This window comes from Pempheris klunzingeri, chromosome 1 (assembly GCF_042242105.1).
Source record: "Pempheris klunzingeri isolate RE-2024b chromosome 1, fPemKlu1.hap1, whole genome shotgun sequence".
NCBI classification, from domain to species: Eukaryota; Metazoa; Chordata; class Actinopteri; order Acropomatiformes; family Pempheridae; genus Pempheris; species Pempheris klunzingeri.
This window is the reverse complement of record NC_092012.1, coordinates 19,524,351-19,537,035: the sequence shown is the minus strand read 5'-3', so window position 1 is coordinate 19,537,035 and position 12,685 is coordinate 19,524,351. Positions and strand designations below refer to the sequence as shown.

At 39.5% G+C, this 12,685-nt stretch overlaps 1 protein-coding gene across 1 annotated transcript in view; it reads right to left on the bottom strand.

The window, feature by feature from the left end:
• ush2a (Usher syndrome 2A (autosomal recessive, mild)) overlaps positions 1-12,685 on the bottom strand; it is a 193,679-nt gene that overhangs the window by 92,239 nt on the left and 88,755 nt on the right. The window contains exons 40-46 of the mRNA XM_070832313.1: positions 11,799-11,874; positions 11,325-11,410; positions 10,072-10,231; positions 5,922-6,084; positions 5,689-5,836; positions 2,066-2,223; positions 878-1,025 (exon numbers count right to left, since the gene is read on the bottom strand). Coding sequence (XP_070688414.1) covers positions 878-1,025; positions 2,066-2,223; positions 5,689-5,836; positions 5,922-6,084; positions 10,072-10,231; positions 11,325-11,410; positions 11,799-11,874 — 939 coding nt within the window. The remainder of the gene's footprint in view (positions 1-877; positions 1,026-2,065; positions 2,224-5,688; positions 5,837-5,921; positions 6,085-10,071; positions 10,232-11,324; positions 11,411-11,798; positions 11,875-12,685) is intronic.

Below are 12,685 nucleotides of genomic sequence, written 5' to 3'. Positions count from 1 at the left end.
ACACGGACACATACGGACACACACACACGAAACACATAGCAGTTCTGTGTGAACTGATGAAGGCAGTGTATATCAAAGAAACAAGGGGTTGCGGGTAACTAGAGCGAATCACCATCTCTCTCTTTCTTCCACACCTCTTCTATCCTTCTCTCCACTCATTTTAATCTGTCTGTTCCTCTGTGAGGTGCAGATCAAAGTCTCTGACTGTGTGTGTGTGTGTGTGTGTGGCAAAGAGAGAAAGAGAGAGTGAGAGAGAGAGACAGAGAGAGAGAGAGAGACTTGGTGAATATGTGTAAGTTAAAGGATGAATGAGAGTGTGTTCTGCTGTTTCCCCATGCTCCTGTTCTCATCTTGTTCAATTTTCTTCTTAGCCCTTTTCTTTCCATGTCCAGCTCTCCTTTTTTTCTCATACATCGATGGGAATATGAGCTTCTCATCTCTCACCTCTCTGTATACTATTGTTTACCACAACTTGTCTTTGTTCTTCCTTCCATCTTCATGCCACTGTTTCGATCTGGACTCCTATATCATCTCCTGTCTTACTGGCAATATAAAAAAAACTTGTCTTCTCTGTACCACTCTGATCTGATTACTCTTTCTTTCACTTTCCCATTTCATGTCTGACTTTTAGTCTTGTTTTGGTCTGAGATGGTGAGATACCATAAAGTGAACCCTTAAGTTTACAACAAACTTTACAGATTCTGTAAAGTGCCTGACAGTATATTTTCCATGCTTTACAGATAACAATTTATGATGAAGATTTGAAGGCACTGGCCTGCCAGAAATGAGACCTATAGGGAGGCAGACTTTACTGACTTTTTGGGTCCACTTCACCTCCAAGACAGCCTGATCTGCAACCACCACGGTTGTAAATTACCTTTGCTTTTGTAGTACAGTGTGTAGCTGAGGTTCCCATTCGGCCTTGGTGGGGCTGTCCAACGGGCTCGGAGTGATCGAGAGCTCTGATTGGTCAGTTCCAGTAGTATAGGGCCCTCTGGGGCCATCTGTAATGTCCGCATCTCCACCTAATTTAAAGAAATAAATAAAACACACTGAGTGGATCAATGAAGGTGTTAAAATATAATACCTAAACCAATTTTGGTTAAAAGTCAAAACAGCTCTACATTACATCTGCATTTTGCTTTGTATCCTTTCTCTTTCACTCCTGATATCTCTCATCTTTTCTCTCAGTCCACTCACTCCTCTCCTTTCCTCGTCTCTCCTTCTGTCCCATTTCCTCCCGTCTAACTCTCCTGTTACCTCTCCTCTGCTGCCCTTCGCATCCTCACTTTCACCTCATCTCTCACTTTCCACTGACCATTTAGTCTATCCTCATCATTTCAGTCTTTTATCCCTAAACTCCCTCTTTCCCAAACTCCTTTCTTCTCCTTTTCCCATCCATCCTGTCATCTCTTCCTCTTTTCCCCTTCATCCTGTTCTTACCCCTCCCTTTCCCATCTTCCTCTTCTCTTGTTCTGCTGTGTCAGCTGTTCTCCTGGTGTTTGACTAAACATGGCGTCCGTATTGGAAAAATGCCCCAAAATATGGCCTGTCGTCAGAGACATCGTTGAGCATGGAGTGGCATTTCCTACCAAATGTCACTGTCGCCACGCCAACCCTCGTTATTGAGCCGAGAGAATCGATCACCTTTATGACGCCCAGTGACACATACGCACACACAGACACACACGCACACACAGCCCACGTACACTTTGTAAATGCGGGTTTCAATCAGTTTTGCTGTTTTAGCTGCTTTGTTTCAACAGCTGATGTGATAAGATTCATCTGAGGATTGAGGATCTTATGAAGCTTTTACATTTGCTGCTGTACATACTAAGTTTAAAATGTTGTATACTAAAAAAGTGTGTTTTTTGTAGCAGCAACTACAGTTAATGTGGAAAAAATACTGTGCAGTAAGAGACATAAGCTCAGAAACAAACAGAGAAAGAAAGAGAACAATTGTAGACAAGCAATACAGCAATGACTTATAAAGCATGCCTATCTGCAGTTTACAATATTTATTAATGAATGAATTTGTGTGTTCACGAGTAAGGAATCCACTGACCATTGGTCCCTTGCCACAGCCCCGAGCTGTGCAGGCCTGCAGCCTGAGAATGTGTCGGCTCCATGGAGAGAGTCCCTCCACCACAAAGGACCTCTGGGAGTAACTAGAGTTTAAAATGAGAACTCCATCCAGCCAGAGGCCATAGCTGGTTATAATACCTGTCAAAGGAAAACATCTCATTATGACATGTAGAAGAAGAAAATTAAATGATGATATGCCTAAATTGTTTTCATGCCACAGTAATCTTGACATCTTAGTCAGGCAACTGATGACTGGAGCTTTCCTGAGTCACTGTAAACACATTTTGGTGTTTATTATCCAAAAGGAGTTTGCTGTATGTGAGTATCTCTGCTTAGCACATAACTGTTGTTGCGTGTAAACATAATCAATGTGTTGCATTAATTCTCTGCCATGAACCACATCCATCACTACTCCATTCAAAATACAACATCATAACACTAGTGCTTAACTATAAAACAAAAAATATGACTGTGTCTTGGTCTGAAAGTATGTTCTTTGGCATCCTTGTCAGAATTTGTTTCTAAAGATGTCCACATATTTATTTTCTGATGTTATTCACCCACTGTTCGCATTGGTCACTCAAACACTGTAGGACTATGTGCAGACTAAGAGGAATTCCAATCACAAAGTGAGCTTTGCCATGTTGGGATGCAGTCTGGGTCACTGGATTACAATGCAAATGAAAACTGACTGAGGGGCTCGACACCTGCCAGTCAGAGTGTCCTAGTGTGATCCACTGATGAAAACAGCACTGAAACCGCAAATGTAACCATAGGCGTTACGAGGATAAAGGCCCTCTAAAGGACAGTAGTAATAGTGCGAACATGAACACACACACACACACACACACACACACAGACATGTGGGTGCAAATAGGTCTGCACACACAAACTCATTTACAGACACACACATGGACACTCCCTACATGCACGATACACACATGTGCGCACACACACACACTAAGAAGGGAACTGACGTGTGTCCATACACACACACATACACAGGCACAATAATTACATTACATTACATCCACCTAATAAAAAAATGAAACAGTACGGTGCCAAATGTGCTTTTCCTTCATAAAAATGCATACAGGGGGCTCAAAAGATCAGTGCTAAGAACTACGAGTCTATTCTGCTTTAATCATGTGTGGGTTTTATTATTGCTCAATACAGATATACACACCTATCACGGAAATGAAGACACAAAAACCCCACGGACGCCAACTACATCTGGGAAGCTCTTAATGTGGCCAATCACATGCGTGTGAGAGAATGTGTGTGTGTAGATGTGTGCGGACATCTCTGTGTGCTTGTGTGTGTGAATAAGCCCATATCAGTATAGGTTGTAATAAAGACAGGTTGGGAAATGAAGCAGCGAATGCATAACAGGCTTATTTCCCCTCTTTGTCTGCGTGTTGCCCCGACCTAATCCCCGAGAGGATTATCCCCCACAAATCCCTGCGGAATTGGGGAGAAGGAGGGAGAGAGAGACACAGAATCTCACTCCTCTGGAACCCATCACCATCATCATCGTCATTGTTGCCATCCATTTATGAAAAAGAGAGTAAATGAAAAAAAAAGGCGCTGAGCTCCTCTCCCCTTTTAAGCAAAAATTAAAGCTTTTTAAGCATGAGATAATCGGGTAATCATGATTAAGTGTCTCCTTGTTATAAATTTCTGTCATCAGATGAGAAAAGCTTTAAGTAATTTATCCAGGCTAATATGCACACACATCACAGGGTTTATGGTGCGAAATGCACTCATGTGGCATTAAGCGTAAAACACACACGATTCACATTACACACACATGCATTATGGAATTACACATATTTTAACGAGCACGGCAGTAACATTTGATAATATGTGGCAGTGCGTTGTGAGTTGGAGACTGTGAAATGGGGTGGGAAATCCTCAGATGGTTTTCATCACTAAATTCATTTGGTTTCATAAGATGTGCATTTGATAATTCATGTTCATGTTTTATTTGTAAAAAAAAATACAACATTTTCAGTGCAGTACGTGGTAGACAATGTTACTTGGTATATTTAGGTTATTTTAAGATGTGTTGTACCTTTAAAAGTTTTGTCGAGACACAGGGACATTTGATTGCTTGACGTTTGTGCAATGTGATGACGGTGAATATTGAAATGTCATATTATTCATGGCTTTTAAAATATTTGGGGCATTATTACAAACAGTGGAACGATGGCAGGAAATGAGAGGGAGGGAGATAGCAACAATGGTCCCTGGGGGACTCAAACTGGGGACGTTGCAGTTCATGGTCGACAATTTCAACCTCTGAGATACAGGGGTGCTCCATGTCTCATTGCCTTTTGAAGGTGTTTTTGAAAATATGCACTTTGTACTTAGATTGTACATTTCCATCAAATCTATTCTTTAATGAAGATAAATAACTGCACACAGTAGATCCTAGAGTGTTGATGGGTTAGTGATGCATACTCAGACAATAGGCAAATAAACAGATGTGAATTTAGGAGAAATGTGAGAGTTAAAATGGAGCTCAAGGTGAACACTTCCTTTTCACTATTTTAGACTATATGCAATATGTAGAGGTTTGTTGTAGAGCAATAAGTAGAGGCAAATGTTGATATGACACCAGCACTTCAGATAGAAGTATATGATGATGATGATGATGCAGCACGCGGTGGTCTCTGTCAGTGAGATAAACACTATATATTTTGTGTAATTAAACTCTGAGGAAATTTTGATTCATGTTTTTCATTCCAAAACTGAATTTTGCAGGAAACTCTTCTGTCGACAACTTTGTCTTTTCTCTAAAACATCTGTCCACAGAAAATAGTTGCATTTTTTTTTATATAGACAGTTTCAAGCCAATTCATGCCTAATATACATGAAACACATCTTGTTCCAGCTCTGTGTAAAAGATTCTAACAGGCTGCAGGTAAACTAGATGAAGGTAAAAAGAATAGAGAACACTAGGAGAGAAAGGCATCCACTGTGAGTCCATGTGCTTCCAGCCTGCAGTTCTCTATTCAGTCAAAAGGGAGCACTTTTCATCCACTTAAAGGAGCTTGGTGAAGCACTGCCCTCTCGCTCCCGGTCTCCGTCTCTCTGTCTAAAATTGTATGTTCTCTTCCCCGTCTTTGTTTCTTTTCGCTCCCTCTCTGAGTCCTTTAAGCTTTCTGCTTTTGGTTTCCCTTCCTGTCTTCATTTTCTCTAACTATTTCATCCCTATCACTGACACATTTATCTGATTACCTTTGCACAAAGCAAAATCTTCTCCTGTTTCAGTCACCTGTGCAGTGGTACAGGTCTTTATATTTGTGACAGACTGGGTTATGGTAAATACTGACACCTTGTATTCAATTTCACAGCTTAACTGATATCACATGCTGTTAATGTTTCAACTTTTCTACATGTTCTACCTCTCATTAGTTTGAAATCAAATCACTAGCTTCCACTAAAGAATTAAAAAACACTGCCATGTGGAGGACTGAAAGCTTGTGTGTGTTTGCGTGTATTTAAATCAACTTTAACATTATTCTAAATGTCACTGGTGATAAGTGTTTATGTATATTTGACCATCTGTATGTGCCAGATAAGTGTGTGTCCTCTCACCATTCGGAGTGTCAGGAGGTCTCCAGCTGACGTTGAGTGCATGTGGGGACAAAGGAGTGACCAGCGGTGCAGGAACACCCTCTGGGGTGCTCTCCTCAGTCTGCGCCTGGCTGGGAGGGCTTAAGGTGCACCCACCTCCTGTGCAGGCCTGACATGAACACGCAACCCAACACATTAATGTAGGAATGAATGTGATGAAGCAAATCAAAAACATGAAAGACTAGGGGACTCACAGCGAGGATGATGGTGTAAGCTGTTCCAGGGGTTAGGTTGCGGAGGGTGTGGTCTTCAAAAAGTTCTGAGCTGTTATAGACTAGCACAGGCTCCGCACCATCATGTGACAGGAAGATGGAGTAGAACTCCAAAGCGCCATTGACCTGAGAGGGACGTGACCACCTGGAGAGGAGAGAACAATCAGCAGAGATGTGAGTAACAAAATACACTTAATCTAGTACTGTACTCGAGTTCAGATGTCAGGGGCCAGAAGATTACTTTAATATCTCATTTTCTGACCTTTACCGCATTTCAAAAGGGAACATTTTACTTTTTATTCCACTATATATACCAAAGAGCTGGAGTGTCCAGTTAATTTACAGATTAACAATAATTCTGGCATTATTTCATCTTTTTAATGACAAAAAGTATTTTCTCCTGTATAATTATTGTCTAATATCAGAATAAGAATGACAACCAGGTTTATTGCCATGTAAGATTTCACATTATATGGAATTAGCTTTGGTAACTGCAGTAAAGGGGTGTAAAGAGCTTCTGCCACTCTTATATAGAACCTATTGTTGGTAAAAAAAATAAAAAAAAAAAAGAAAGAAAAAGAAAAAAAAACTTAAAAAACACAAAAGAGTCACATCACTATTTTGGTTGACATGTTGGGGTGCATGTGAAGAAAACTTGTGGCTAATAAGTTTTATTAATTGTGGCTTATATTACAATAAATATTTAAACATTATATATTTATCTATATACAATATAGAATTTAAAAAGCAAACAGCTACTTTAAATATATTGTGTATATATATGTTGTTACCAGGACTGCTTGAATTGTGTTGGTTGCATACATCAACTGACTGTAGAACTTATAAATATTCAATTAATTCTTTAAATTGTTTTTATGTATTGGCGATACAGTGCACAGGTACTTATTGTATAATGGCACTATTAAGACAGATTAAAATAAGATTGCACAAGAGACAGAGTTAAGTATCAGTTAAGTATCTGTGGGCTTCCTTGGCAGGCCTTTTGTCCACCAGATTGCTCTGTTTGTGTATCTGCCTGTCAGTGTGTGCACACACATGTTTTCCTGTGCAAGTAGATGGAAGCACAATGCCAAGAGCTTAGGTTTCTTAGACAGCACGTATACCGGGCACACAGTTTCCTTTGTGAGGTAGAGGTGTCTCCTTTTCTATATTTAGAACAAGAAGGTCATCCCCAACAAGGAGAGAGAGAGGGAGAAGACAAGAGAGAGCATTTATAAATAGAAACTTGCCAACTATCTATTACAAACTGTGAAGGAGAGGGCAATATGGACCTAATCCTAGCTATACATACTAAACCTATAAGCAACAAAATTCACATCAAAATGTTTGGGCTGCTTTATTAATGCTAAACTGGTGTTGTACAATTGTTTATGTATTCTAATAAGGGACTGTAGGAGCTCCTGAATGTGCCTTAATAGCCCACTCATATCCACCTTTTCAAGTTGAACATTATTGTTAGCTTTATTAACATTGTTCGATACATATTCAAGTTATGATACAATCACTTAGTGTAAAAAGTTGCGCACAAACACACTTCATACAAAATTCAAAGTATCTCATCTTTTTTCCAAAGATTTTGAGAATAACACATCAAATAAATTGTCCCTACATAAAGGAGCACTACAACATTTTTTATAAATAGTTCCGCAAGTCTTACAAATCCCAGAGAGTAAGTCAACCCTCCTGGCATGGTAGCACAGGGAGGCCATTTTGAAAAGTGATGGATTCCCTTCTTGGTTCCTCCCATTAAAATCCAGTTTTTGAATGACTGATGAGTGTGTGTTAGCACACAATTAGCCACTGTGGCTAATCTATCACATTTATTATAAGATTTATATCCTGTCGATTGGCAGTGTGATGTATGTCCACTTTTGAAAAACTAAATCAAAGGGGAGTTGTAATAATCTGTATCATAATTCACTGCGGTAATGGTTCTAGAAAACCACTGGTTTTAAAAGTGTGTTATGAAATTAGTGTGAAACAGACCAGTGCTTTCTCAGCATGTTACATTGAAAACCATGCACTTAAGATGTAGTAGGTTTAAATTCTGCATCACAGTCTGTCTCCTGCATCTTCCATACCTCTGACCTTTCCTGCTGTTCTCTACGGTGCACACTCAACAAAACAGCGTTGGCGCCTTTTCAAAGTACTGAAGATAGAAAACAATCAGACAAAAATAAAGAATTTGGAATAGGATTGTTTCATAAGCTTGGTATGGTGAATTGTACCTCTCAACATGTCATGTGTCCCATCAGGTTTTCTATATATTCTGCATATGCCCGACAGTGTTGCCATGTTTGCAGCTGTGTCTGTTTGTGTTTGAATGTGTTTGTGTCAGGTAGTGTTGGGTGAGGTCAGGGAATAAATCTGCTGATATTGTTTTCTTCGCATCCTGCAGCCTCCCTCAACCTTTCTCACAGTCTCTCACTCTCTCACACACATACTCTTCCTCACTTTCTTTTAAACCACTCCTAACATTTCCCTGCATTCTTTCCTTTAAAATTCACAATTATCTTCCTCTTCCTCTTCTCTATCTTGTGCACTTTCTTATTCTTTGCTTTTTCAGTTCTCTCTCTCTCTCTCTCTCTCTCTCTCTCTCTCTCTCTCTCCTTCTCAGCTTTTCTCACAGACACAATAGAGAGGTATTGACCAAGTATGATCTCTCAACCTCAGCCTATTACCAATGTGCTAACAAGGCAATACGCAGGCTTCCCACACCTGGTGAATATATAGCAGAAAAAAAAATCAGGGTATGATACATATCCCTGTTCTGCAGACAGCAGTATTCTCATGGATGATGTATTACATCTAGTAATTTGTCTTTCATGCTGTCAAGTGTCTTTAGACCACAGATTTAAAAAATGAACCTTGTTTACTTTGTATGCTATTACAGGCCTCATTGGAGATGCAATTATAATATATTTTTATTTTATGAATTCCTGGATAAAAGGAAAATTTACATGTGGTCACAACCACTGCTAAATTGATATGCATCAATCCTTACTATGTTTTGTGGCCTTACTCCTTTTTTAAATAATATTCATTTTTCAAACATTAGTTCACTTCCACATGTTTCTCTTTCAGCGTCATTAAACTTAGGAGGCATATTGTTCCTTCTGTTCCCATTTCCTTGGATGACAGATTGCATCCCTTTAAGACACATTAAATTTAGGATCAATCCTGATGTCTTATAAATTAGAAGAAATTAGTGGCCTGTACACGTTTTGTGAATCAGACGAGATGTATTTTCAATTTTCTCCTTCTACATTATTCTGAGCAGTTTTAAGAGAAGGACAAGGCCCGGTGAGGCCTGATGGTTCAATGCCTCTTCGTCACTAAACTACTCCTACAGTACATTCAGGTAGATATGTATGTGTTTTCTGTGTAGATCATCACATCTGAACAACACACACACCATTTATCTCTCAGACACTGTGTGCCTTCATGTTATTCCTTCTTCATCCTCTCAGTCACCTTCCGTCCCTTGTTTAAGTGTGTGTGTGTGTGTGTGTGTGTGCGCGTGTGTGTGTGCGTGCGTGTGCATGCACACGAGTGGCACTGTGCCCTCCTGCGGTGAGTCCTACTGTAAGTGACAGTCAAGACACTAATGGCTTTCACGCAGATTGACTCTTACATATACACACTCACACACACACAAAAACCAGGAACATTTGCACATGAGCACGATGGAAAAAGTGCAGAGATTTATCTTCCTCCATCCCCTCCCTCTGAGGGTGAAAGGTCAAGTGCAGAAGAATATTCTGCATGGTGAACACAACTGCAGAAGGTCACTGGCTCTGTTTCTCCCTCTCTCTTTTCTGTCTTATTTGTGAGTAAATGTTTTGCTAAAATCATCAGTGACACACTCAGACTGTATTTGTGCAGCACACATGAATGCTCTGTACTGCACTGTAGTCCTGTCATATTCATACAGCTGGCACTGTTCCCAAAAAAAATAAAAATAAATAACTAAAATGGCTTCAGTTCTTCACATATATGAGTACCACTCAACATGGACCTGACAGGATCATTTACTGATGACAGGTCTTTGAAAATGTATGTGTATTAACATTTGCACAACACATGTAAATGAACGTATGTGCACACTTACTCCACCAAAACAGTCCGTGAGTCGAGCAGGGTAAGAGCTGGTGCTTGTAGAGGCCCAGGAGGAAGCTGAGAGGTCAGCATAGTAACTTGTGAACTGTTGGTGCAGCCCACTGAAGTGCAAGCACTCAGTACAAAGACATGGGTGGAATACACATCAAGACCTGAAACACACACACACAGACGCACATACACACAAGGAGAGCAAGAGACGGAGAGGCATGAAAACTGGCACACAAACACACAATGATAGCTCAATATTGTCCATGGCTCAAATACAAAACACAAAATCTTAAATTACATCATGAACTTAAGTTGCTTTCACAACTTGTTATTGTGAAGGAATTTAACCCCTGAATTTTCTTTCTTTTTTACAGATATATTCCTCCTTCATCCCCCTCTCCCTTTAGCTCTGTTTCTTAATTGTTGTTTCTCTTTCAGTGAATATGTTTGCCTAAAAACTATTCTCCATCTGTCTCACTGTTGCAATCTCACCCTCTGTAACACAATCTATTCTTGCACATATTGTATAATTACCACGTCCATAATCCTTCCAATCACTGTGAACATCAGACACTTGGCATTATTAACCCAGCATGGATGATATGTGCTCTCATGCATTCATTAACTTACAAAGACACACTCACACACTGTTGGGCAGTGTGATGTTTTGCTAATCTATTCTGTTCATATAAAATGCCATATAGGGTGACTCTCTTGTGTATGTGAGTCTGTGTACATGTTCTATTGAGAGAGTGTGTCTGCACTTGTGTATCTCAATGTGTGCGTGAGTGTGTATGTATTTGCATCCTGGTGCAGCACTCTAGTCTCAGTGGTGTGACATGTGTTTCGTACCTTCTTTAAGTCTCTTTAGTGTAAGCTTTCAAAGCAAATTGTGTGGATGCATGTGCGCTAATGTTTAGTGCTCTTTGTTTCTCCGCTGCTTCATTTTCATGTGTGTGTGCGCGTGTTTAGGGTTCTTTTTCAAAGTGCTATTCCCTTGGTAAGAACTGAGATGCTCTTTCCTCTTTCAAATGCTAATCCCCCACTCCATTTTGCTTTTCCTCACTCTTCTCCTTCTCTTTACACTGAGGCCCCATCCCTCCACAGTCTCAGCTACACTACACACACACGCACACGCACACGCGCACACGCACACGCACACGCACACGCACACACACACACACACACACACACACACACACACACACACACGCACACACGCACACACACGCACGCACACACACTCCTCTTTACCAGTGATGTTGTGCTGTCTGTCTTTCCCCCTGTAGACCATTTGGTTGTTGTGATAGAGGAGGTACTCTGTAATGCCTCCATTGGGCCTGTGGAACAAAAAAGTTAAATGAGGGTAATATTATTATGTTATATTTAACATATACTACTTTGATATTAAACTTTGTTTTGTTCAATCAGCTCATCTTCAAGGTAAAAAAATATGTATGCCAATATGTCATTATTGTACATTACATTATGAATGCTTGACTCAAATACAAGTCTTCACTTCGCTGCTGCCTTTCGTAATCTCTTGAAGTTGTAGGTCAGAGAACACAGAATGAATTCAAAATGTGTTGTTGAGGATCAAGTGTCTACTCATTTATGTAGAAACTTAGAGCTTTCACTTAACAAAAAAAATATAATGGTGACCCACAAAAAAAGTGGTTTGGATGTGAGACAGCAGATGGGTTGGTGAGACTGTGTATTGTGTATTACCTTGCTGGAGGTTCCCAGGTAATATACAGAGCTGAGGGGGTTGAGACTGCAGTTGGAGGAGAGACAGCATCTGGAGCTGAAATGATAAGAAAATTAAAATATTTGTTTATAATATTAAATATTAAATTAAATATAATATTGCTAAATTACCACAGATATACTAATTTGATATAAGTAAATGGAAGCAAGTGATACATCATTTTATCCTTATTTCTACATTTTTATCTATTTATTTACACAAGGAAAGTAATTTCCTAATAGTAATGCAACAACTATATCCAACATTAAAATATTACTTATAACACATATACAGCACATTAAACTAAACAATTAAATTACGTATGACGAGTCAGGATTTTATACAGCTTATCAAATGTTACAGATTTAAAATGCTACATATGAAGAAAAAGAGACACTCCCTCAATCAACTGGTGAAGAGTGAAATAAATGTGTCTGTGTTTACGGAAAAGTGAGTAAAAAAGTGTCTATACGAGATTTGGTGTTTTTTGAAACATAGACTGGCAAAGCATACTTATACTTAATACTTAATAAGTTCTGCGCCCGTCTTCCTGTATGGTTCAATGTCTTAACTCTGCACTCAGTAGTAATCAGTTTTTTTTCTTCTTTTACTTCAGATTGATTTGTGCTGTCTCTGCACTGACCCCTGCCGTCACATTATCTCCCCAACAAGGCCAGTTAGTCCAACACAGATTAATGTAGCGACTAACATATGAAGAAAAATCTCTTTTCCTCTTCCTCTTCTCTTATACATGTAATCTTCTCTCCATGACTCTCAGATAAGAAAAATGTTACTCTGGACTATCTGCCTTTCACTCAGTTGCTTCATTCTTTAATCTTTTTGTGTCATGCCCTATCCAGCCATCATA